The following is a 25,477-nucleotide window of genomic DNA, read 5'->3' as shown; positions in this document are numbered from 1 at the left end:
ATTCCAAAGCCAGGAAGCCTCTAAAAATTTCTGCAAAACTTGAATCTTGCTTTTCTTAAAGTCAGAAAGTCAAAAAGTTGCTTTTCCTTTTCCACAGCCTGAGCCTTTCCCTTTGCCAGAAGGGCAAACTCACATCCTGGAGATGAGCAGAACACAGCAGAATACTCATAGGAAAAGGCCAAGTCTTCATTTTTCATTCTCTTTTATGTAACTCTCATTTTAAAAATCAATTTGCATACAAAGCTGGTGTTCTACCTTCAATCTATAAAAATTCTGTATTAATCCTCCTTCCTGCTGGAGCTACAAGGAAATGTGAGAAACAGACAGGAGTGTATTTATAGGGCCAATAGTTGCTACTGTGACTGGAGAGAACAAGGAAGAACAATATGCAGGGCTGGAAATGCTCAGTAAATTTAAGCAGCAAGATGATCACTCAGAATCCTGAATTATGAGTGAGTAGTTCTGGATGAAAATTTAGCAAAAGATATCTGAAGTAAAATACTTTGCAATAGTTCAATAGATACGAAGGAGCATACACATTTAATTGGAGTAAAGGATTATCTAGAAAACATGAAGCTGCTTCAGCAGCATCACAGGACTAAACAGAAAATAGCAGTGGCATCATGTAATCTGTAGGCAACAACTCTCCTTGTCAGGAATTCCAAGTCCTCTTTCTAGTCCTGCAGATGCAGAAGACAAGGTCTCAGCTCCAAGCCAAGCCATCAAAAAACTGCTTGCTCTAGTGAAACAGCACTTTATGGATTACTTGACATTCAGACTCTTTTTTAAACAATACTGATGGGAAGTTAGTTAAAAGTTCAGAATGGATGTATGGATGGCAGGACAATAACTTCAGAATCACAGAATGGTTTGGGTTGGAGGGGACCTTAGAAATTATCTAGGTCCAACTCCTCTTCCATTGGAAGGGACATTTTTTACCAGACCAGGCTGCTCCAAACCCCATCCTATCTAGGCCTTGAACACTTTCAGGGATAGGGCATTCACAGCCTCTCTGGGAAACCTGTGCCAGTGCCCTACCACTCTCAAGGCAAAGAATTTCTCCCTAGCATCTAATGTCAACCATACCTCTTACAGCTTAAAGCCATGGTTGGTGGCACGAGTCCCAACAGCAAACCCTGAGGAACATCACTCCTTGTTATCTTCTGTAACTCACCAGTGTTATGCTGTGCACACATTTCAGGAATACAACAGCCCTTCACTGAGCACATCAACCAGAAAGCATACCATTCAAATCACTCTGTGATTTACAAAAACTTACCAAAAACTTCAAAATGAACCAATAAATATAGTTAGTGAAAGGGGGGAGAAAGGATTAGTACCATCCAAACACCAGTGTGGTTCATAAATTAGCAAAATGAAAGCATTTCAAGTTTTCCAAAATGGGAAAGATGATCCAACCTTTCAAGATACAGTCCAGCTGAGAAGCGTGTAGGAAGTGGAATTAGACCTAGGATTCTGTATTGCTGAAAGACTACTTTCAAACTTAGAAGATAACAGTTCAAATAAACTAAATTTTGAATGCACATTCTACAAAAGCCATACTTTTCAGTTCCTTCTTGTGCTGTCAAAAGTATCTACACACACACACGGACACGCACGTAACAAAAGATGACCGTTGAGTTTATTGTTTAAAATACAACTTTCAGGCCACATGATCACTATGCACTGACACTTAATGATTCTTAATTTCAAGGGTAAGCACTTTCCCAAATCTCAAATCTCTTGAAGAAGTTCCTTCTTTTCCTCAAAATACTTCTGAAACCACTCAATATGTTCAACCTTCTGCTTAACACTGAGGTATGGGTTTTTTGAAAGCCCACAGATGACTAGTTCCATGAAGTGGCGGATAGGTCCTTCCTTGGGAAAGCCTTCGAGGTGTTTCTCCAGAAAGATATGTTCATGAAATTCAGCATCATCCTCCATCCCTAATGGAAGACAAAGCAAAAAAGACAAAGTTGTTATCATACTATAATAGCAAGTTTAACAAAGTAAAAAATAATATAGTTTGAGAATAATCTTAAATTAGCAAAATTAATGGTTCTGCTCACATTTCTAAGAATATGTAATATTTAAATCAAATTTCTGGCTTAAAATCTTGAAAAAAGCCTGATGCTGGGGTGGAAGTAGGAGGAATAATTATAACCATAAATCAATCTTCTTGCTAAAATCCGGTTTATTCAATTCTTCAAAATTTTGATTCATCATTGGTACCACCTTTTAGATTGCAAGCACTTTCTTCATAAATTTTTAAAGAGAACACCAATTGCCTAAATTCTGCAGAGGATTAAAGAATACAAACTAGTCTTGAAGAAATAAGGCATCAAATACTGAACAGCTAACAAACACATGTCCATTGCAAATCATGCTTTTAACATTCTATTGCTATCAAATGGGCACAGAAATCTGTTTTCTGACATCTTTTGAATGTGTGAATGCATGATGATGTAGAAGTGTTGTGTATCTCACCAGCTACTTTTAAGTCACAGCCATCACCAAAGATGATGCATTCAAAAGCATCCACAGGACACGGGACAAGGAATTATTGGAGATAGGTAAACTTTTGTTCCTCACCCTGTGGATTTTTTTGTTGTTCATACTGTGATGGTAGAGACTCAGAACATAAATTCCTACATACAGAAAAAAGGCTGCTTTTACTGTTTCTAATTTTAAGGAGAAAAAACCAAAAAGCAATCTGGGATTTGTAATGAAAGATTTTCCTTCAGTTAGATATACATGAAATTTTTTATTTGATACCAATTGACTTGCACCCTTAAATAAAAATCTGTTATTAGAGAAAAATATTGCACTACTTCAAGATAACAAAAATGAGAAGCCTATACCACACACATGAGTATGGTGCACATGTTTTTCTAAGCTAGCTAGTTATGTTTTTCTATATTATCTGATAAAATTAATTCAGGAGTATTAAAATTGAGGTAATTAAGCCACATAAGTTCTAGGCTTCCTTCTTTGGTAGAGCTTCTGCAGTTTCAGAAGAAATTATGCACATCTCTGCGATGGAGAAGTCACTCAAATGGTATTTGTTAATTTGCATTACTTTTTTCCTGCTTTAAACTTAAGGTATTGCAATATCTGAAGGAGTTGAGAAATACCTGTATTTTACTTAGAATTATCTATATTACCTAGAAATGTGTGAGTGCATCAATACCACAGTTGCACACCACATTTATCTCCATGGTTCTTGAAAAAAGAAAGTGCGTTTCCTTCTTCAGAAGCTCTGTCCTTGTTCCTTTGTGTTGAAAGTTAAAATAACAAAAACCAGGTAATGTCAGTTTCAGAAAGTGTGTTTCTGCTGTGGTTGGAAAACTATGTCCACGGACAGAAGCAGTGATGATCCTTCCATTATCCACCCATGCTGGCTTTCCCCCACCAAGGGGAGGTGGAATCTTACTGTACCTGGATGCTACCGGTTGCTTTTCCAAACTAACAACCTTTCCAGACTTCCTTACCTTTGCTGGTCTCAAAAATCCAAGAGAACTAAACCAAACAAAGTCACTGCTGAAAGAATCAGAATAATGCCTCCTGAATGCTCTTCTTCTGGGGACAGATACACAGTATCAAAAAAGATTTTGTCTAATAAATAATTTTACCAATTTTCATCTTTAACCCAAAATAAGCAATTTAGAATCTCAAAAAAATGCAGGTCAGAAATAAATATTACATTATGTATTCTGTTCTCCCGTTTGTCAAAGACTGTACATGGTTTGGGGATGAAGTGTTAAGTCCAAATATTTCAGTTAGACCACGTATTTCAGTCCTCAAAAAAGTAAAGTGTGCATCACAGAAAAGGAGATCACAACTGTCCAAAGTCTCAGAGGCTGAAGCCTCTGGTGGGAACAGATTAGATGAGATAATGACTGCCCTCACCCTTAGCAAGCCCTGACTCCTGCTGCAAGCCTGTCCCTCAGCCTCTCTTGCACTGTCCTCAGAAATGTAATTTGAAACAATACGCATGGCAGAAGTCTAAATTAGAGAATTTTCTTTTTCGACATCAAAACAAGAAGACACCTACTCTCAATATCCTACTTCCAACCCCCTACATGCTAGGAAACAGAAAGTCTGGGGAATTCCTCTAGCTAAAACACTAATCCCTCCAAGACATGACCAACCTCTTCTTAAAGATGTCAATGCAAACACAGATGTTTATCCCTTATAGCAAGTACTGATGACATGTTATAAAGATGACTGAGTATTCAAATGTAATGAAATAATGTCCCTGTCCATGGCAGAGGGCTCGGACTAAATGATCTTTAAAGGTCCTTTCAACACAAAGTATTCTATCCTTTTAGGATTTTTAGAATGACATCAATCAAGCTCCTCAGCAGGTCCCTAGAACAGAGATAGTAAAGAAACCCCAACACAGTGGTTGTGTAACTCTGCCAACACTCTTGGCAAGATGACCCAATATTTCTCTGCTGGGAACAGCTAACCAGCAACTAGAACAGGACTTGGTGAACTTTTGCCCTGCAGAAGCCATCAGAGGCAACTGAGGAAATAATTTTCTGAGACCTTCCCATCACTTGTGCAGTAACAATCTCTGGCCCACCAAAAGCATTTGCTCCTCATAATGAGGTGCTAAGGCAAATTCACACCTATAATCTGCTCTGTCCTTTCCAGCCTTTTGAGTCATTATGGCATAAATGCACAGAAATAATAAATGAGGCACAAATAAACGTATTTCCCAACTTTTTGCCATGGCAATCATGGAGCAGCATTAAAGCTACTTAGAAGCAGGAGAGACAAGCAGAAAGAAGGAGTGAGAACAATGTTACGCGAGCTATAGTAATGGTTTGCTAAACTGGTAAAAATTAATCAGAGGCTGGAGAGGAAAAAAATAAAGGTAATTTCACTCCCTAACAGTGACTTCAACTGCACTGGACAAGGGCAAGGGCATGCAGGTAAAGACAAACAACAGGGCAGTAAGGTGTCGGGGGGAAGACTGCTGCTGGCCACTGTAGCAAGCCAGTATGTCTAGCCACATCTTCAGATGTTCACACCAAAATTATTTTAAAAACCATGACCCCGTCCCGGTGCCACACAGCACAGTGCCTTGGTGAAGCACTCTAATGAGAACACCAGAGATGCTCTGGAGCCAAGGAAAAGAGTTATAAGAGGTTGTCTTTTTTTACATTTGGTTTAAAACTTTAAAAGCTTTCATAATGCTGAAAGTTGAATATACGTGCTTCCTCAACAGAAAATTCAATTGCACTTATATTTTTAAAGCCATATGTTTTTGGCAGAGAAGAATAATCAAACATTTCTGGATACAGAACAAGCTGAAGTAATTTCCTCCTATTGAGGGAAATGGCTGTTACAAAACTGGAAAATTAACAGCAGAAAGGGGCATCTTTCTTTTGCAGAGAAACTGAAACTACAGCATGTTGATATACTCAGAGCAAAGTTCTCAGGCTTTTAACTGTGCTTTGACACACCTGAGGTGATTAACAGCCCGTGGCTGGCAGTCTGATAGGAGGGATCTTACTGACTTGGTATTTCTACCTGAGAGGTGGCAGGTTTTGGAAGGCTCCATGGGAATTTTCCACATGACTAGTCTTTGTGGACAAACCAACCAAGACTCTTGTTTTAACTCTATGTAAAGACTCTCTGTCCGTCGGCCGCCCCATCCCAGACAGCGCGGTTCCAGCCGCACGGCTGCAATGGGGAAGCCACTGCCCGCCAAAGACACTTTGTCAACTGAGGGCCCCAGACAGCAGGGTTCCAGCCACATTACAACAACACAAAAACCATTGGCCACAGTGGTTTTAAGCTTGCAAAAACATGACCAGAGTATACTTGGATTTCTACATGATGGAACATGATGGAACAGATCAATCCTGGGAGCAGTGATTAAATTCTGTGAAGAAACTGCCAAACAGGATGAGAATAAACATTAAGAAACAATGAAGCACATTATTCAATTTGCAACTCAGTATAGGACAGATTTTCAAAGACTCCCAGCTTCAGATACTAACCTGTTTTGCTCTCAGTGACTGAATCATTACAAAGCAGCTCTGTTTGATGTCTTTAGTCTTTAAAAAAACCCCAAAACCCACAGTCAAGCTCTCCCTGAAGTTATGAAGTCCCCTTTCCTATACTGCACACTTTGTGTAGTTGTTCCTCACTTCCTCAACATTCACTCTCTCTGCTGGCATAACTTCACACAGAGCTTTTTCTTTTTTTTATGGTAATAAAAGAAAATACTGTGCACAAAGATGCCTAATTAACATAGATGCCCAGGGTGAGTGAATATTGTGACTGCTTATTCTTATGAAACAGACAGAACAAAGGGAGCAAACAACTGTTTAACACTTGGCCTGCCCAGATATAGAACTGGCAGATAGCTGGTTGGGATCTGGCAAGACACTTGGTCCAAGAGCCACACCAAAGAACAGAATCAGCATTATAAAACACGCACAGCAGTTTTAAGATTCCCCAACTTCTGCTAGGAGCTTAATTTAGACAAGATGCAGAGTAAAAGGTGTTATGTAAGAGACTTGAACAGCCTTTTGGTGTTAAACACATCGGGGGAGGGGGGGGAGGGAAGGAGTCATCCCCTTTTGGCAGCAGCCAGTCCTCAGATCAGACAAACCACCTGCAAGACTTCACCTGAAGAGTGCCAGAATGAGTTCATCTGAAGCATCTCTGATCTGGGACAGTCGGGGAGTTAGGTTTGTTTACTATCAAAAGCATGACTCACAGCTGAAACATTGTGTTAAAACAGTCAAAGGTCAAACATGCTCTAATTTTCAGAGAAGATAAACTGAGACAGATAATAAAAGCTCACAGTGCACATACCAGCTTCATTGTCAATTGGGAACTCCCACAGTATTCCTTCTTTTGTCCACTGGATCATCTCCTCAAAACCGTTTCGGGGAGGCTGTGCAGTTACTGCTGCAACCTCCTTCGCAAACTCCAGATCCCAAATTGTTGGTGAAGATACTAAAAAATAAATTTTGTTAAGATCTGTCAGCAACCAAAGACTTCTCACTAGCTAAGACAAAGTCCTTTAAAATCAATCTTTACAGAGACTAGTATCTTCAGCTGTGCAAATTTTTCTACCTTAGATACTGCATCACCTTTCTCAAATGAGAATTCTCTGTTGACATGAAAGTTCATTAAGTTCTCAAATGTCTGATGAAAATCTATTCTGAACACCTAGGGGAGTATTTATTTTTATGTCTTTCACATAAAGCAATAATTTATTTTTTTAATTAATTTAATTTTTATAAATTAAATTTTTAATTTAAGAATCATTCTTTGGTTTTGTCTTTCAAAAAATGTGGATACAGTAAATTCTGAACTTGACTGGTGCACTGTGCTGAAGGACCCTTACCTCTACAAGAGTTTTCAGGTTCTTCAAAACTACATTCTCATCCAGGGAAGCAATTCAAATCTACAAGGGATGGCAATTCCTTCCCCAATGCTCCTAAGTGTGCCAGTTTTTGTCTCCGAAGCTGAGAAACCATGATTTCTTATTCTTTTCACAAAACTAAACAGTTCCTTTAGGGATGCAACTTTCCTTATGCCTTTTTTATTTTTTTTTAATCAAAGTGCACTCATATTGCAGCAGTTACTCTTCTTAAGGAGTTCCTGTCCCTCCACCCAGGAGAGCTGGTCACGAGCCCAGACTGAACCGCTTCGCTGAGCTGAAGGGAACAAGCTGTTACCACAGGACAGGGAGGGACCTCTGGGAGTGCCCTGGGCTGCTGTCGAGTGAGCTGGCCTAAGCTGCATTCCCCTTTGTTTTCCTGCCTCCCTCTGTTATCAATTCATCCTAGGATCCTTGGAACACAGATCTTCATGTGAATTCGAATGTTACAGTCCACTTGGAGTGGATCATAGCCAATAATCTATTATTTTACTACTCCTGAGTGTAAGTACTTGAGGCAAAGATATAATTTCATCTTCAACTCAGTGGCTTAAAACTCAACTGAATTTAAAAAAACAAAATCCCCCCCATTAAGAGAAAACACAATTAAAGGGCTAACAGTATTTTTACATACAAAAAAGTGTTTTCAGAGGGTTTTTTTTGTGTTAAATCAGAATATAATTATTCAAATTATTCCTTAAGAGGGAAATTTCCAGAACTATATTACCAGGCTGAGTACTTTGATTTGAGTGCTGGAGGCAGGAATAAAACACAGCTACAAGACAACGTGAGAAACCATACCAGAATGGAATTTTTGTCCACATCATAAAGAAACTAATAAATCCTCTAACAGAGGAAAGCAGAACCTCACTTTTCAAGCTTGCAGTAGAGGTGATAAAGATTATAATTTCACCCCATGAAACAGAAAATAATACTGGCATTTTATATTAACAGTTATGAAGAATATTTTCAAGATGACAATTTCCAGTTACCATTCAAGTTTTCAAAGTCAATACTCAATACTTAAAACAAAACTTTCTTTTCTGTTATGTATTAAAAAATTAACCAATTATCTTCTGTAATATGAACCAAGGCAGTGAAAACAAATGAATCAAGGTATCAAGTACCACACTGGTATTTCCCGAGATTAATGCCCAAAAAATGTTTGTCATCAGGCTTAGTCAGTAAGCCAAGTAATCAGCTTCCTGGTCTAGAATATACTGTAGAGTTCCTCAAAGCTACCTGGAATCAAACAAGGAAACACCAAACAAACAACTGAAAGAAGTTTACTAATTAGCATCTAATTACAAATACAATAAATTCCACTTGCTCTCTGATACAACTGGTACACATTCCAATTTTATGTTTAAACACAAAAAGTGCATCTCAGCTTTTACCTGGGATGACTCCTATGAGCCATTGTGTCTGCATTCTGTTCATGCAAAAAAGAAATCTTGTATTCTCACCATTTTAGCTGAGTAAATTTGGTTCAACTCAAAATCCATTTTTTTCAACATCACTTTTGTTAAGACAGCCAAAAACAAACACTACATCATTCATTATGGTTTTTACATGTAAAATAGACCAATTTTAATGATATCAGCAGTCTTAAAACACAGCGAACTGAATCCCATTCTAATAAACAGCTTTCATAGAGGTGACTGTACTCTGAAAGTTCACAGCTGCTTGAAAATATGCAAATGGCACTATTTGACATTTCACTAAAAAATTAAGCAATCAAATTAATATTTCCCTGTAGCTTCAAGTGTAAAAAAAAGATAAAAACCTACTCAGCTAGAATCTGGCAAAAACTTAGAGTTCTATTGTTGATACAGAAACAAATACTCATAGTTTTGTAGGATTTTAGACAGGAGTACTATTTCTTCTGCTGCTGCTAACTTTACATAAAGGTCTAAGTCACTACACTGGAATAAAGTCTGTTTTTTAAAAGGGCCTCAGAATAGCTGAGGAAAAACAGCATTTTAAAGATCAATACTAAAAATGCAGTCTCACTGTTCACAAAGAAAAGTGAGGGGCAAAGTTCTTTACACGACTTGCCCATATTCACACACTCTTGGCCACCCCAGCCTGTAGTAAAGCCAAGTCTTCATGAGTGAAAGCTATTCCTGTCAGGCAGCATGAAGACTGTTCCCACACAGCTGTGCCATTCAGTGAATATGAAGGTGTGTCACCCCTGTTTTGAATTTATTTTGGTATCTTTTATCTCACATGAGTTTTGGCATGTCTATATAGTGGATAAGGGAGTGGTTGGCTGGTCACAACCAGATGGTCCAGGGTTCACGGACCATTCCAGGGCTCTATCCAGACAATGCATCAGTGGTCAAAAGCTCAACGTGTGGATGGAGATCAGTGACAAAGTGGTGTTGCTCAGGAATCCACACTGAGACCAGTATTGTTCAGTGTCTTCCTCAACACCACTGACAGTGGGATTGAGTGCACCCTCAGCACATCTGCAGGTGACACCAAGCTGAGTGGTGCAATTGACACACGTGAAGGACAGGATGCCATCCAGAGGGACTCAAGGGCAAACTCAAGGAAGTGGCCTCATGGAAACCCCATGAGGTTCAACAAGGCCAAGTGCAAGGTGCTGCACCTGCCTTGGGGCAACCTCCAGCATCTACACAGGCTCATGAATGGACAGAGAGCAGTCCTGCTGAGATGGACATGGGGATACTGGTGGATTAAAAAAACTGGACAAGAGCCAGCAATGTGCATTCACAGCCCAGAAAGCCAAGTAGAATCCTGTAACGAAGCATGGCCAACAGGCTGAGAGAAGAGATTCTTCCCCCCTGCTCTCATGGGACCCCCACCTAGAACGCTGCAACCAGCTCCAGGGTCCTCATCACAGGAGGTACATGGACCTCTTGGAGCAGGTCCAGAGGAGGGCCATGAAGATGATTAGAGGGATGGAATATCCCTCCTGAGAGAGCTGGGGTTGCTCCTCATGGAGAACAGAAGGCTCCAGGCAGACTTTATTCAATCTTTTCAATACTTAAGGGGAGCTTGTAAGAAAGATGAAGACAGAATTTTTTGTAGGGCCCGTTGCAACAAGGAGTAGGGGTTTTAAACCAGAAGAGGGCAGATTCAGACTAGACAAAAGGAAGACATTTTTTCAAATGAGGGTGGTGGAACAGGTTGTCCAGAAGGGTGGTAGATGCCCCATCTCTGGAAACATTCAAAGTCAGGTTGGGTGGGGCTCTGAGCAACGTGATGTAGCGGAAGAGGTACCTGCCCATTGCAGGGAACTTGGAAGCAGATAACCTCTAAAGATCCCTTCCAACCCAAACTTTCTATGATTCTAAACATATATAAAGATCTTTCAATAGGTGAAGCAAGGTGTCATTTGTCAGCTGCCATTGGGATCTTTCCAACTCCATCTGGAACACTAAACAAAAGAAGGCCACACAGCAATCCAATGTAGCCTTGGGTTGCTACTACCCTTCTTATACTTAGTCACCTGCAGGGCATGCTTGTTTCCTTGGGATCACAGCCTCACATTTCCTTGCAACTTGACCAAATAAACTGGAGGCAATATACCCATCCTCCAGGCTGGCTTTACACTCACAGAATGAGGACTGACCTTTGTGACAAAAAGCCAGTTATACCCTTCACATTCACTAATGGAGTGCCCTGATCAGCACAGAAACCACTGCATTATACCACATGGAAGTTTCACTCTGTAAAAATCTGAGCTACATCAAAGTAGTAATTTCTTTTATCAGGCTGAAAGCAGAAAGTGAGCAGGTCATGTCTCCTCATAAAAACAAATTTCTTGATATTCTAAAAATGCAGAACTTATCCTTACTGCATTTTTCATTACTGAATTTCCACTAACCTGTTTTCAGTGCATGCTCTGGTTCTGTAGAAGCCTTAGTGAATATATTAAGTCTCTTTCCTACTTTTAGACTTCTATAAACAAAAAAAGAAAACCGATATTTAGTATTTCACAACACCTTACAACATTGCCAGATAGCAAATTAAAAAGCACAAAATATTTTCATGAACTAACAGATCTCTGGAGACAAAAAAAAACCAAAACATAGTGATTCTCACTAAATCTTCAGGCTTTTAATCAGAGCGTGTTTATGGCTTTACTATTTGTCTTAAACCAAGCTTCTCAAAACATTTTCATGTGAAAGAAGGAGCCTAAATCAAGCACTATATTTGCAGTCAATTTTAACTGGAATATTTAGGAGTCTGAACAAAGGTAAATAGCATCAAACCACAGTACTTAAGTGATTTTACAAAGTTGCGAATATCTGAAGACTTGGGTTTTTTCCCTGTAAAAAAAATATTGCACAATTCAGGAACAGAAAAGGCAACAGCTAAATCAAATAATTCCTGCTTTATGACATAAATAGCCCTTTTGGAAGACCACACAGCCACTTCTCTGCCATACAGCAAACAGTCAGAGAAATCATATATCCATATGATACATTTTCAATAGCATCACTCTGGTGTTCACTCTTCTGAATATACAAATATTTCACTCTGACCATCTATTTTCAATCACATTTATCATTACCACATACACTAAAAATAAAAAATAAAAAATACAAGAGTTCAACAAGTAATCAAATTCTTATAGATGAAGACAAAAAGCCCCACCATCTTTAGCATCAACTATGTTTTTAATCGTATTATCTTCCAGATTTCCACTGAAATTCTAGCAGTTCTTTCATTTTGTTATTACATATCCAATGTTACCCTGGCAAGATTTATCCTTTCTGACCTTCAAATTCTACCCTTCTGGATTTACTGGAGATTTCTAATGGCCTCAACTACTTCTGCAAACCTGCTCTTGTTGTATTACTTTTTAGTGATGAAACTACCCTGGAGCTATTTCAGCACACAATAATCTAGTTACAGAGCCTTGAAAGAATTTTGATTCAGGACTGTATTTTCCTATCTGTGTAACTCCCAATGACACTGGCCAAAGATGCATTGCATGTGTTGGAAGAAAGTTTATTTTAAAATTACAAGTTTAAGTTACTATAAAGCAACATCCCTCATTTCATTGCAATATACTAACTTGACTAAAATTTAAGTATCCTTCCTAACCCATTCTTTTCCTACTATGAGTTGATAAGCAAATCCATTAGATATTGAGGTATGCAGGAGGGAACTTAGGCCTGAAACTGGAGACAGTTTATTCACTACAGGGATTTTAAAAATTAAGGTGCTGTTTCTGAAGTTATATACCAAGCACAGTTCCACCACACACAGAATACTGCACATCTACTCACCTATGAACTCATGCTTTTCTTTTCCTTTGTTACTCAAATTCTGTGTTCACCATGATCTATCTAAACACAAATGACTCTCCCAATTTGCAGGCCTTAATCCCAAAAAATGGGGATTATTTGCAAAGTAAATCAAATACAAGAGTAGTTAATCTTACTAAAAAAACTGCTAGAGAAAGAATACATGGAGAAGGAATGCAATGATGAGCTATCATGGGAAAATCTAAAGACTACAGGCAAAAAAAGCACAGCTTATAGGAATAAACCAAAAATGTAAGAGCATTCCTTAAGTCACGAGAGTGGCTACATAATACAGCAGCAAAATAAACTTAAGGAGTACCCTGAAATCACATGTAAATCACGAAGTTAATTTCATAGATAATTATAATAATGTTATTGTTCTTTATCAACAACAGTTGATAAAGAAATCAATTACACAATGTAGTGGTAATAAATAAATAAATAAACAGACCAACTTTAATATAACTTTAACATCCCAAGAGAATGGATGAAACTTTTCTAAGCACAGAACATTATCAAGTTTTGTAGAGGAGGAAAACAAGCTTTCAAAACCTCTGTTTCCCAAGAAGTTAAGAAAGTGACATGATATTGTATTATGCATAAGTCAAAATAATTTAAACTAGTTAAAACAAGAAAAATTACATTTCAGCACCAAGTATGCTTAATTATCTAAAATGCAATATTAAGAAAATGCATATTACTTCATTAGCTGGTTGCCATTAACTATCTTGTTCCCACAATTTATTTCAATGCTACCAGTACTTACCTTGAAAAATACTTAAGTTATTTCTTTAAGCTCTGAAATACTGCAACATTAATATGTACAAGTAAATTTAAAGCATTATCCATTAGTAACTGCATGCTCCTGCTATTGGAGGTGAACACCACAAAAATACCTTCTGGAGTCCATAGACTGAGCTGATGACCTTTCAGGCCTTATTCTTCGATCATCCTCATCCAACTGCATGGAAATGCGACCGGACAGCCTCGCACCCCACTGCTCTGGGGACTGCCTTTTAACTGACATTTCTGAAATAACGTTACTGAAATGAAAAACATGAAATGTAAAAACTCAACAGATTGACAAAGCAAGGAAGTTTGTCATATATGTTAACTAGAAACTCTATTCTCAACTGGTTTCATAAGCTTCTGTGAGACAGAATTTTACATTCCTCACAGAATACACCCATCTTTAATCCATCAAACATTCAAAGCTGTTGTTGTTTTAAACCATTTGTTACATTCTATGTATAAAAGTTCTACTTTAGCCTATTAAATCTACAGTGAATGCTTTCTTTTAAATTATTTCAACTAAAAAAGAAAATCATACATCTGTATACCAATATTCAGAGTATACTAGGCATGTTTTGCTTAAGCAAATGGGGAATTTCTCTGGATACAAAAAATAGGTTGAAATAGGGAGATAAAAATCACCATTTTTTTGGACAGGAACCAACACTGCCCAGGGACAGAGCTGTGCTGCTGCAGACCAAAAGGAAGCTTGCCTTCACACATCAGCTGACATGGGCCAATCATGCCACCCTAATAAGTAGGTCACCTTTCCTGATCCACTGCAATCTGTTGCATTGCATAATCATATTACAGCATTAACAGACCACATCTTCCTTCGTCACTCTGGAGTGAAAATCATACGTGAAGAGCAAAGGCTCTGATCTCCTCCAGCACCATACACAGCTCACAAAGGGCAAATCACAGCCCCTTTCTGCCCTGCCTGTGAGCTCCCTTCACTGGCAACTCCACTGGCCAGTAAAGGCCAAGCTGGTAATGCTTCCTCACAGCCTCCTCCCCACCCAACCACTTCCAGTCACACACAGTTATGCCAAATTGCAGCACTTAAGTTTCAAGACATAAATATGGTCTCAAAAAATAAAAATAGGCCAAGTCAAAAATACTGCATTACCCGTTTTATGAAAATCCGAATGAAATTCAAACTATGCTTTTGGCAGCTGAAGTCAACAGAAATTTTACTGACAAGAAAGAAATACTTCTGGAAAATTGTAAAAGCTAATTGCCACAGAAACACAGCATGATTTCTCTTCAGTCTTAGATGTGGTTTCAAACGGCAGAACAAGAATAGCATAGCTCTTCCAGTACCTACTCTGAAATAGAGGCATCTAAAACAAGTTTGAAATAATTTCATTTTAAATAAAAAGCAATCTCAGATTAGTTGCATATCTCACATTAGAAATTACTCTGTCAAGTGGCTACTGGCATTAGTGAGCTGGTGTTGGGCCAGAGGCTTGACACACTTACAAGGGTCAAAGGGACATAATTCCTAAGGTCAGCCACACACAGCCCAGCCCAACAGCTTGACTCAGCTGTGACCTAAAAGGCTGGTGTTTTCCCGTGCTTCAGGGAAGTCAGGATTGCACAGAGCTGCTCTCTTTCCTGAACTGCTTGCAGTTTTGCCCTGTAAATGTGGAAAGATCACACTACTGAGCTATCAGTAGTGTACACTACTGAACACACGGTATCATGTTCCTCCCTAGGAAATCCTAATGTCACCCTACCATCGGCATATGAACATTTCTGGCAGCAACATTCATCACTCCATCGTGAAAAGTGCACCTGTACTAACAAAAGTAGAACCACAAAGATTTTTAATGCCTTTTGAAACAAAAAATATTGGTTTAAAAAGTCACACTCCAGCCCAGTGTATCCATAGCAGTTAGATATTATATATTCCCTCGTTTCAACACAACATTGAAAAGTGAAGTTCCTACATACACCTGCCTTCCAGAGATGGGAAGTGGTAGGACTTTTGTAACAACCACACACTCCCTCTCTTTCCTGATTATCAGCCAATAATTATAATACTTAAAATGGAGACCCAAGGAGCTTTGGATATATTCTAGCCAAAGCTCTGAATTACTTTTCTTGTTCATCCAAAACAGAAGCTGAAATTGTAGGGCTGCAGATTTTATTTTGGTGCAGTGCTGTTGTGATTTCCATTGAGTGAAACTTCAGCCCACACTGAGGAAAATAAATTCCTGTATCGTTAATATTTTTCCCTCCTAGGGCATGCCCTGTCCCCGTGCTTTCTACAAGGCAATGAGATGACTGCATACAACAGTGACCTCTGGAGGTCTTGCCACAATCCTGGTAAAAAAAAAATTGTACAAAAGATCTGGACAGCATACAGCAAATTTCATATTATAAATCACAATAGCAGTATTCAGTTTTTTGCAGTTCAGCACTATGTAGCTCTACTGCTTGTGAAAGTATCTTGCTTTTAAATATTGTAAATAACTGAGGAATATATATTGGCTTTTCAAATATGTAAGTATATTGAATGCAAAACCTTTACAGAAAAAAAGGGGAAAGTTAAATTGCATGTACTCTCTTAATGTCAAATAAAACTCAACACAAAATAATCATGCATGAACAAAAGTGAATGCTTTCTAATATATTAAAAACATCTTCACGCATTGTGTGGATTGAGGTATCATGGAGCATAAATCACACCAAATCAAGTCTGAGGCTGCTGGGCTTTGTAAAATCAACATTTTTAAACACTAGTCAGAAACCTGAGAGTACTGTATTTATCTCAAAGAACTAAGAGGTCCATACTAACTCTAAAAGATTACTATAACCAAGTTTTTTGTCATGAAAATCAGCACAAATCGCTGCTCTTTCTTGAAAACTCACCCACTGATAAAGAATTTCTGCTACCTAACTCTTAAGTAAGAAAACTAAAACTTTTCAGCAAATGGCGGCAACAGGAGGAGTGTATTTGCTGGGAGAAACAAGCTAGGTCACAAAGCTGCCTCAGGGAATAGAACTTGCCAACTCAGAGCACAGCAAGCCAGCCATGACATTCCAAAAAGTCTGGTTCTGGTTGAGGAAAATGCATTTTTCTAATGATAGTGCTTCATCCACAAGCACGTCATAAAATACTGTAATATCACATCTTAACTAACTAATCAAAAATATAGAGGTTGCTTTTAAATATTGTAAATAACTGAGGAATATATATTGGCTTTTCAAATATGTAAGTATATTGAATGCAAAACCTTTACAGAAAAAAAGGGGAAAGTTAAATTGCATGTACTCTCTTAATGTCAAATAAAACTCAACACAAAATAATCATGCATGAACAAAAGTGAATGCTTTCTAATATATTAAAAACATCTTCACGCATTGTGTGGATTGAGGTATCATGGAGCATAAATCACACCAAATCAAGTCTGAGGCTGCTGGGCTTTGTAAAATCAACATTTTTAAACACTAGTCAGAAACCTGAGAGTACTGTATTTATCTCAAAGAACTAAGAGGTCCATACTAACTCTAAAAGATTACTATAACCAAGTTTTTTGTCATGAAAATCAGCACAAATCGCTGCTCTTTCTTGAAAACTCACCCACTCATAAAGAATTTCTGCTACCTAACTCTTAAGTAAGAAAACTAAAACTTTTCAGCAAATGGCGGCAACAGGAGGAGTGTATTTGCTGGGAGAAACAAGCTAGGTCACAAAGCTGCCTCAGGGAATAGAACTTGCCAACTCAGAGCACAGCAAACCAGCCATGACATTCCAAAAAGTCTGGTTCTGGTTGAGGAAAATGCATTTTTCTAATGATAGTGCTTCAACCACAAGCATATCATAAAATATTGTAATATCACATCTTAACTAACCAATCAAAAATACAGATGCACTGTATAGCTGCAGATTTTAAATTTCTGAAGAATTTAAACTCTCTTTCAAGAGAAAAAAACATTTTTGCTTTGACTATGACTTTCTTAGTCACTGTTTTTCTTCCACTGCAGCCAGAGCTGGGTCAGTGCTTCAGGAAAAGTGCCGTAGGTGATGAGAGAAAGAGCCTGTGATGCCAGCAGGCAGAGCAACCACACCTGGACAAGAGCATATGCACCCTAAGGAAGGGAGACTGGCACACTCCAGGCTGGGCACTGCATGTGTTAGCTCACTCAGTATTTCTGTGGGCCTCCAGCATCTTGGGTACTCAAGAAGGTTTGAACTCATTTAAGTTGGTCACCCACAGCCCATGACACTGATAAGATATTTGTGTACTCTGCCCTTCTAAAGAACTCTGTGACAGAGAGTAACAAACGCCCTGGTAACTGACAATTTAATGAACATATGCTCTATATAAACAGTCCTTATATGTGAAGAACAGATATTTTGCTTAACAAAGTTATTCACTGATCATTGTAGACCCTAGTCTGTGCAATCATCAAACTCAATCTGTTTGCAAGCATCTGTCTCTTACTTCCTTAATTTCCACTCAGGCAGGCATCAGCCACAGACACCATTAGCTCTTTTTGCAGAACACTGACAATCATTCCAGCAAATCAAGTAGAAATGCATGTAACCTACAGATGATAATAGATGGGTCAAGTTTAGATTCTTGGTTGGGGCAAATTCATTTCCACAGAATAAAACTAAGAGAGGCAGCTTGCAGTTCGCACTGCAAACAAACATAAAGAAAGGTTTCACACTCATATTTTGGTAAAGATCCAGTTTCCTGTTGTTCAGCATTTCACCTGGATTTAATGCCTTATTTTCTGAGCAGGTATTTGAATACTAGCTGACAAAAAAAATAGAAAAAAAATTGCCTTTAACCATCATCCAAAAGAGCTGTATGCACAACTGTTTGAGTTTCCAAACAAATGTTTCTCATCTGTTTGAAAGCCACACTGGAAACAGAGTTAAGCCAAGAGATGAGTTTCATGCGTTGACTGGAAACTTTTGAAAGGAAGGGTGGGGCTATAAACAGAGCTGCTCTAGTTCAGTTCTGCAGAGCTGTCATGAAAATTCACCAGTCCAGACAGAACGTCTGAAACATCTACAAATCCATCCATTGTGTGAGAATTCTGGAAGCTTGTGGCAAAAAAAAAAAAAAAAAAGAAACAACTCACAGAAAGAGTTGTTATTTTGCTAGCCTGTCCAAGAAAGCAATGATCCTGGGCATAAAAGCAATTCTGTTTCTGCAAAACCACTTTAGAAAGATGATGGCAAAATTTAGAGAGTTTGGTAAAACCAGATCAATAATGTTACCAATATCCATTAATCCTAAGGATACACTGTCCAAAGGTATCTTTCAGGGGCATGTTCCCAACACAGAAGGCAGTCACTTTCAGGATGACATTGCAAAATAGGAATTTCTGACGTAATTGAGAGAAACAATCAATACACAGACCGTATGTTAATAGTTCCCCCCTTCTTCTGTTTATCTGTGGTTTCTTCATGTCTTCTCAGTTGTGCAAGGAGTTCTGATTCTGTCTCTTTCTTGTTGCGTGGAAGGGAAGATGCAACTGCAGAAGCAGCCTTCACCAGTTCTGGATTTAACGGCTTGCCTCTGTAAACAGAGACACAACAGATACAGAAACAAACAAACAAAAAAAAAACAGAACAAAGCCTTTAATATATTTAAATTGACATTTCTGTACTGCCATTTTATATCTTAATAACTCAAAAGCTAATCAGATATTTTCCCAAATGGGGGTGGCTAGTGGAACTGGCAGGTTTGCCCTATCCTGCCCTAATTATCACATGCTGAAGGACTCTGACAAGCTCCTGTTCCCCAGCCTGGGGAAATGGCAGCCCTGTGCCACCACACAGCCTGGAGCAGCACAGACCTGTGGGATGATAAATATGACGTAACACATTGTGGACAGGAGCAGCTCCAAAGACTCAACAATCATTATGCAATTCTTAATTTTTTTTTTCTTTTTCCTCAGTTTTGCTGTATTTTATCTGAACAGTATTTCCCTTCTCCCATTAAAATAACTTTCCACAGGCAGGTGCTAGTGCTACCTTTCCACAATCTCACTGTAGAAAAAGGCAGCATAAGGTTGACAGCATACAGCACCTTTTGCTCAGATTCTCCTCTGTGATTTACTCCAGTCCACAACTCTGCACCACACTCCCTTACAAGATTACTTTCTACTGTTGGAAATGGTTTATTTTGTCCTAAATAACAAAAACACAAAGTTGAAATAAGGACAAAACAGGCTAAGAAAAGTTTGTTATACTTTACCGTTGGGTGTCTTCTGTAATTCCCTGAGGCATAGAACCTTCACTGTCCAGGCCTTCCACCTTTTTCATGGCTTGCTTCTCACTGGCTTTTAATTGTTGGAGTTTTTTCCTGTAGCTCACTTCCACCTTCATATTACCAATAATGTCTAACAGCTGCTGCTTTGGTGTTTCTGCTCCATCCACCTGCCTCTTTGCTGCCCCTTCAGGTGTGCTGTCTTTGGAAGCAGCAGATTCATCTTTGTCTTTAGAAAGCACGCTGCTTGTGCTGAAGAGTTCCTGTTTGCTACAGGATACACAAAGTTAGGAAGCAGAAGTTAAAAACAGGGTCCAAGGCTGAATTTTGTAAACCTACCAAAAACCCCAAAACAACAGTTACAACTGTCTAGGGCCAGCTGCAACCTGAGTATGTTAGGTACATGTCAAACAGGTACCTTTTGACTTTTGTGAAGGGCTGGGACACCATTTCAAACTCTTGATTACTTATGATTTCCTCATCACAAACACAAAGTAAATAACTTTACACACCATTTATTTGTGGAGGAAATAATACAAGAACTTAGAACTTTTAAAGTATTTCTGAATTAGGTAGCAGAGAGAGCTTGAATTTACTGGTACCTGATACTTAAATTCATTGGTATTACAGAAAACTCACTGAAACTCTTATATGAGTCAATAAAGAGATCACTCCCTGAAAAAACACTGTACACACACACGTAACTTCACACGTTTTCACATTTGTGGCACTACTACAGATCACATTCCCCTACTCTGCAACACTGATCTGCTGCAAGTTAACCCAGAAACAAACAGGAAAGTTATTTGGGCTATAGCTCCTCTACTTAGTTAAGCACATCACTGCAAAGAAGCTAAAACTGACACAGTGCAGCCCAGGATGTGAAGCCAGGGACAGCAAAGAGCTGCTCAGGAGATTCTGCAACACAGACACAGCTGCATCCTTTAGAAAATCTATCATAAAATTCAAAGAGCTGTTCTCTATAACATTCTAAAATGCAGTGTTTAAACCTTTACATTCACACCTACTTACTTTGTTCAAAAATCACCCTCAAGTTACAGAAATAAACAAATTAATATTTACTCTGATTCAAAATAAAAAACTTCAATAGATCTTAAAACACTTCCACAAATCGGAAGGAATTGTGGCGTACCTCTCCTCCTCACACACATCTCTCTCTGGCTAAAAGGAAAATCTGCCAGTCTCAGCAGGCATTGCATCACACTTCGGTCACTCTGCACTTGATACACTGTCAGCATTAAAACCTAAATTCCAATGTTGAAAAGCAACAGGAAAATTTAAGGAAAGCTTCAGAACCTCATTACTGAGAAGATGGTATGAGCCCTGCTGTTTTACACTGCACTGTTCCGCACAGGTCCTTGACAAAGTCCTTTTTTGTTAATTCAGGCGGCATGCTCCTTAAAACTATGCAACCATTCAGAAATCACAGAATGCTGAAGGGTTGGAAAGGACCTTAAAGATCACCCAGCCCTAACATTCCCTGCCACAGGCAAGGCCACCTCCCACTAGACTGGGTCACTCAAGGCCCTGAACACTGCCAGGGCTGGGACATCCACAACCTCCCTGGGCAACCTGGTCCAGCATCTCACAACCCTCAAGCACAAGCATTTCTTTGCAATACTGAACTTAAATTTCCCCTCTTTCCATTTGAACCCATTACTCCTGACGCAATTTGTACTCATATTCCTGAAGAAAAGTCTCTCTCCAGCTTCCCTGCAGGCCTCCTTCAGACAGGTTGCTATGAGGTCTCCACGCAACCTTCCCTTCTCCAGGCCAAACAGCTCCAACCTTCTCAGCCTTATCTTAGCCTACAGCAGCAGCAAGGCTGAAAGCCTCAGGCACTTAAAGCCAGCAGCACACTGCACTCTGCATCCCTGTATTTCACCTGCCATCCAGTCTGCCTGCTGCTGGGGAGCCTGGCCTGGGGAAGCAAACACAGCTACCAAAGAACCCGAGCTGCTCTGCACATGAGGCCATCACAGCACCGGTGCTTGCTCAAAAATATCGAGGAGTTATGAAATTAAAAAAAAATAAATTAAAAAAAATGAACGCACAACTGAGCTGTCTGACATTAAAAGCAGCTTAAAATATTTTAGTAAAAACGAAGAAGAACTCCCAAATACTGCCCTGAGCCCGTACTTTGTGCAGAAACAACAACGCCCGGCAGGCAGCGCCGCTCTGCTGATACAGGGGGCAGAACTGCGGTCAGGTCACACACGCGGATCGTTCAAGGACAGCAGCACGAGAAACACGGCCCACGCACTCCCCTCCACCCGCCTCCATTCCCCGCCGCCTTCTGCCCACCCCACCACCCAGCCCCGCCGCACAGCGAGCTCCGTCCCGCTGAAGGCCGCGCCCCGGGACACTGCCCGGCCTCACGGCACTGCCCGTCCGGCAGGTGAGGGGCAGGGGAGGCGGTACCTGCGGGCCCTGCCGTGCGGCCGCGCCGCCGCCCCGAGCAGCCGCGCCGCCAGGCCGCCACCACGGCCCCACATGGCGGCACCGCCGCCGCCGCGCTCCCCGGCACAACAGCGGCCGCGCACGGGCGTTCCGCGCAGCGGCGTTCCGCCCGGCTCCGCCCCGCAGCCGCTCCCGGGCAGGGCCGGCCCGGCCGCACCTCCGGGACAGGACGGGCCCTGGGAGCCTGGCTGCTCGCCGCCAGGAGCTCAGGTGTTAGCAGAGCACTGCCAGCAGGTCGAGGGAAGTGATCCTGCTCTGGAGAGCCCTGCTAAGGCCACATCCGGAGTGCTGTGCCCGGCTCTAGGCTCCTCTGTGCAAGAGGGATATTAGGTTAAGGCTCACATCTTTCTGAAACATGCTTCAAAAGTGTCCCCAGGCCTTCACGTCATTAGTGCAATCCACCCTGGCAAGGCCAGCACGGTCTCTTGCAGCTGGCGGTAGTACCTCAGTGCACACACCGCTGTCGCCTGCGGGAGGCCTGAGCTGCAGAAGCCATCCCGCTTTTCCTCCATGTGGAGCTGCCCTGCCTGACCCACCTCTCCAAACAGTGCGAACAACACCCACTGCAAGGTGCTGGGCGAGTTCTGATGTTCCTGCAGCTCTGTTCTGGGGCAATACTTGCCATGAACTGCCATTCATCCTCCTGGACAATGAGGATTTCCATATGAATTAGGAAGTGCCAACTGGCTTACAGGGGACGTATGGTTTGCCTCTGGTTGGCTGGAGATGGCGTAGGGCCCAAGAGATAGCTTTGCACTGCAGAATGGACAGAAACACAGCCTGCAAAGAACCCTTTCCTCTCCCACATCAGATAAGTTTCCATGGCATCTCCCTTCAGCTTCCCAGAGGTCACCCATCCCTCCATGCCAAAATACTCTGTGTAAGAGGAGTTGTGCTGCCCTGTCACACAGTGGACTGTCACATCCCAAAGCCAATCACACATACCCCAAGCTAGACCCCTTGAGTGCCAGAAAGCGCTTCCACATTCCTGCAAAGCTCTTACGAGTTAAGGTCCCTGCTCACATATCCCATTTCTGTGGTGCCTAAATCCTTTGAGAGGAAGCTTGAGGTTAAACTCCAAACAAATTGATACCTCATCTTAGGGGAGTCTCTCGGGAGTCACGGCAGTTCTTCCATGGTCTCCCTAGACACACCAAGTGGTGTTACTTCAGGGTACGCAATTCCTACATACATTTTTCCTTACAACAAAACAAGTGCTCCACAACAGCACAAAAAGCAGGGTTTGGCTGAGCAGCCGCGGGTGCAAGCAGCAGAAAAAGCCACGTGGTGGCGATGTGCTCGTGGAAGTGCCGCATTCCAGGGCTACAGAAGCTCCCAGGCAACATTTCAAGCGCTGTCGCTGTCTCCACATTTTCTACAGGGACCAGACAAGAGCAGATCAGGCCTGGGGGTGTGCCCGAGGAACGGGGCTATGAAGGAGCACCCCGAGATGCTCCAGGCCTGATGCTCCAGCTGGCAAACAGCTATGGCAGGCAGCACAGGGTTTAATGGCACCTAAATCGCAAGCTTCCCTGCACTAGGGGTTCAGGGGCCTTTCACCAGCTGCATCTTCCAACAGTCCTGCTGAAAACCAGCATACAGGTCAAAAGTCTTTGCAATGAAACAGTAATCTCTTAGTATTGTGGATTGTTTGCGATGCACAATTAACTCCAAATCACTAATTACAACAGACTCCGCATTTTTTTTATCTTTTTTTTTTTTTTTTTTTTTTACATTAGAGAAATTACAATACAATTTCTAAAACCATTTATAACCTAGGCTGTTCTTTCTTAACAATTGCCACACGTGCAGTACTGCATCCAGCTCTGGGGTCATGAGCACAGGAAGGACATTGACCTGTTGGAGCAAGTCCAAAGGAGGAACACTCTTAACAATTGCCACACGTGCAGTACTGCATCCAGCTCTGGGGTCATGAGCACAGGAAGGACATTGACCTGTTGGAGCAAGTCCAGAGGAGGAACACCAAGTTGATTAAAGGGCTGGAGCATCTCCCTGACAAGGAAAGGAGGAGAGAATGGGGATTGTTCAGCCTGGAAATGAGAAGGCTTCAAGGTGACCAAAATGCAGCCTGCTAGTACCTGAAGGGAGCCAACAAGAGAGCTGGAGAGTGGCTTCAAAGTGAGAGTAGGTTTAGATTAGTTGTTAGAAAGAAATTTGTCACTGTGAGGGTGGTGAGGCACTGAAACAGGTTGCCCAGAGAAGCTGTGGATGCCCCATGCCTGGAAATGTTCAAGGGCAAGTTGGATGAAACTGAGCAACTCAGTCTAGTGAAAGGTGTCCCTGTCCATGGCAGGGGGTTCAGAACTAGATTATCTTTAAGCTCCCTTCCAACCAACATGTTACATAAATATATAAGAAAGTAAAATCTGAACAGTGCAATTTATTAAAAGTGATGAAAAAAAAAGAGATTAATTAAAGTTTATAGTTTTTTTAATGCTGTTTTTTCCTGTGTTTGAGCTGTGAAAGTAGGAGCCATCAGTTTTATTTGGTGGAAAACACATGGATCTAAGATGAAATATGTAGGTCTGCGTGTCTCAACCCATGCAAACACATGTGCAGCTCAACAGGGATTACAGTGCTTCCCAGAAACACTGCCTGGTCTGGCAGAGCATCTCAAATATGACTGATCACTGATACACAGTATGGCTGCTGTTCATTTACCTTGCCACAAAGGACCTTGTGCAGCGTCCTACTGCTTTCAACCAGACATTGTTCCTGATAAGCCTTATTGCAAGCACTTCAGGTAACTGCAAATCAAAAGGAAAAAGAAAAGTGTTGGGTAGTTTCAGCTGAGAAAAGGAGTATTAGCCCTTGCCATAGTGGCTTAGGTCATTGTATGCCACCTCAGAGTCCTGAAAAGCCAGGATCACGAAAGTGACAGCTTAGGAGAGTGTCTCGGGACTCACGGCAGTTCCTCTGTATACACAAACTGTTGCTGTTTCAGGGTACACAATTCCTAAACAATGCCTTTAAAACAAAACAAAATAAAAAACCCCAAACCCAACAAGAAAATCACCCAACTAGAAGAAAACTAAACATACATCTAAAAAAAAATAAAATAAAATTTAAAAAAAATATTTTTAATTCATAGAATCGGTGGCATCCTGCTCAGTAAGCTGAAACAGAGCCCAGCCCCAGCTCAAGCAGAGCCCAGCCCCGCCGCCCCCCCGCCGCCTGCCCGGCCCTCGCCTTCCCTGGGGCCGCGGCGGGGCCGCGCCGCCTCCATCGCCGCCTATTTCGGGGCAGAGGCG

The 25,477-nt window shown here is 40.9% G+C and overlaps 2 protein-coding genes across 3 annotated transcripts in view; both read right to left on the bottom strand.

The window, feature by feature from the left end:
* Positions 1 to 1,620: 1,620 nt before the first annotated feature.
* Positions 1,621 to 22,319, bottom strand: MRPS31 (mitochondrial ribosomal protein S31). Its single transcript, XM_039716722.1, has 7 exons — positions 22,167 to 22,319; positions 19,713 to 19,994; positions 18,873 to 19,031; positions 13,593 to 13,739; positions 11,268 to 11,341; positions 6,838 to 6,981; positions 1,621 to 1,946 (listed from the first exon to the last, which is right to left on the bottom strand). The coding sequence occupies exons 1-7, from the start codon at positions 22,238 to 22,240 to the stop codon at positions 1,735 to 1,737; spliced, it is 1,092 nt and encodes a 363-aa protein (XP_039572656.1). The 5' UTR covers positions 22,241 to 22,319; the 3' UTR covers positions 1,621 to 1,734.
* Positions 22,320 to 24,140: 1,821 nt separating this feature from the next.
* The window catches only part of LOC120505782 (phosphatidylinositol 3,4,5-trisphosphate 3-phosphatase TPTE2-like), a 36,570-nt gene continuing 35,233 nt past the window's right edge, over positions 24,141 to 25,477 (bottom strand). Inside the window, exons 19-20 of one of the 2 annotated variants that reach the window (XR_005628305.1) lie at positions 24,888 to 24,973; positions 24,141 to 24,160 (exon numbers count right to left, since the gene is read on the bottom strand). Coding sequence is in view for 1 of the 2 variants with exons in the window: in XM_039716658.1 (XP_039572592.1) it covers positions 24,952 to 24,973 (22 nt within the window). In the remaining variant the exon portion in view is untranslated. Of the gene's footprint in view, positions 24,161 to 24,690; positions 24,974 to 25,477 lie in introns of those variants that run through there. The other variant, XM_039716658.1, reaches the window with a different exon arrangement.

Source organism: Passer montanus, unplaced genomic scaffold, assembly GCF_014805655.1.
Source record: "Passer montanus isolate IOZ18808 unplaced genomic scaffold, ASM1480565v1 scaffold36, whole genome shotgun sequence".
Lineage (NCBI taxonomy): Eukaryota > Metazoa > Chordata > Aves > Passeriformes > Passeridae > Passer > Passer montanus.
Note: the sequence above shows the minus strand (reverse complement) of the source record. Positions and strands in the feature narration are given on the sequence as shown.

What these genes read in the sequence shown, in the direction of transcription:
- MRPS31 (XM_039716722.1), bottom strand. Translation starts at nt 22,240, where the DNA reads ATGTGGGGCCGTGGTGGCGGCCTGGCGGCGCGGCTGCTCGGGGCGGCG. An exon ending in CAGTCTATGGACTCCAGAAG is followed by an intron (nt 11,342 to 13,592) that starts GTATTTTTGTGG and finishes TTTTGTTTATAG; the next exon opens with AAGTCTAAAAGTAGGAAAGA. An exon ending in AGAGCATGCACTGAAAACAG is followed by an intron (nt 6,982 to 11,267) that starts GTTAGTGGAAAT and finishes TTTATTTTTTAG; the next exon opens with TATCTTCACCAACAATTTGG.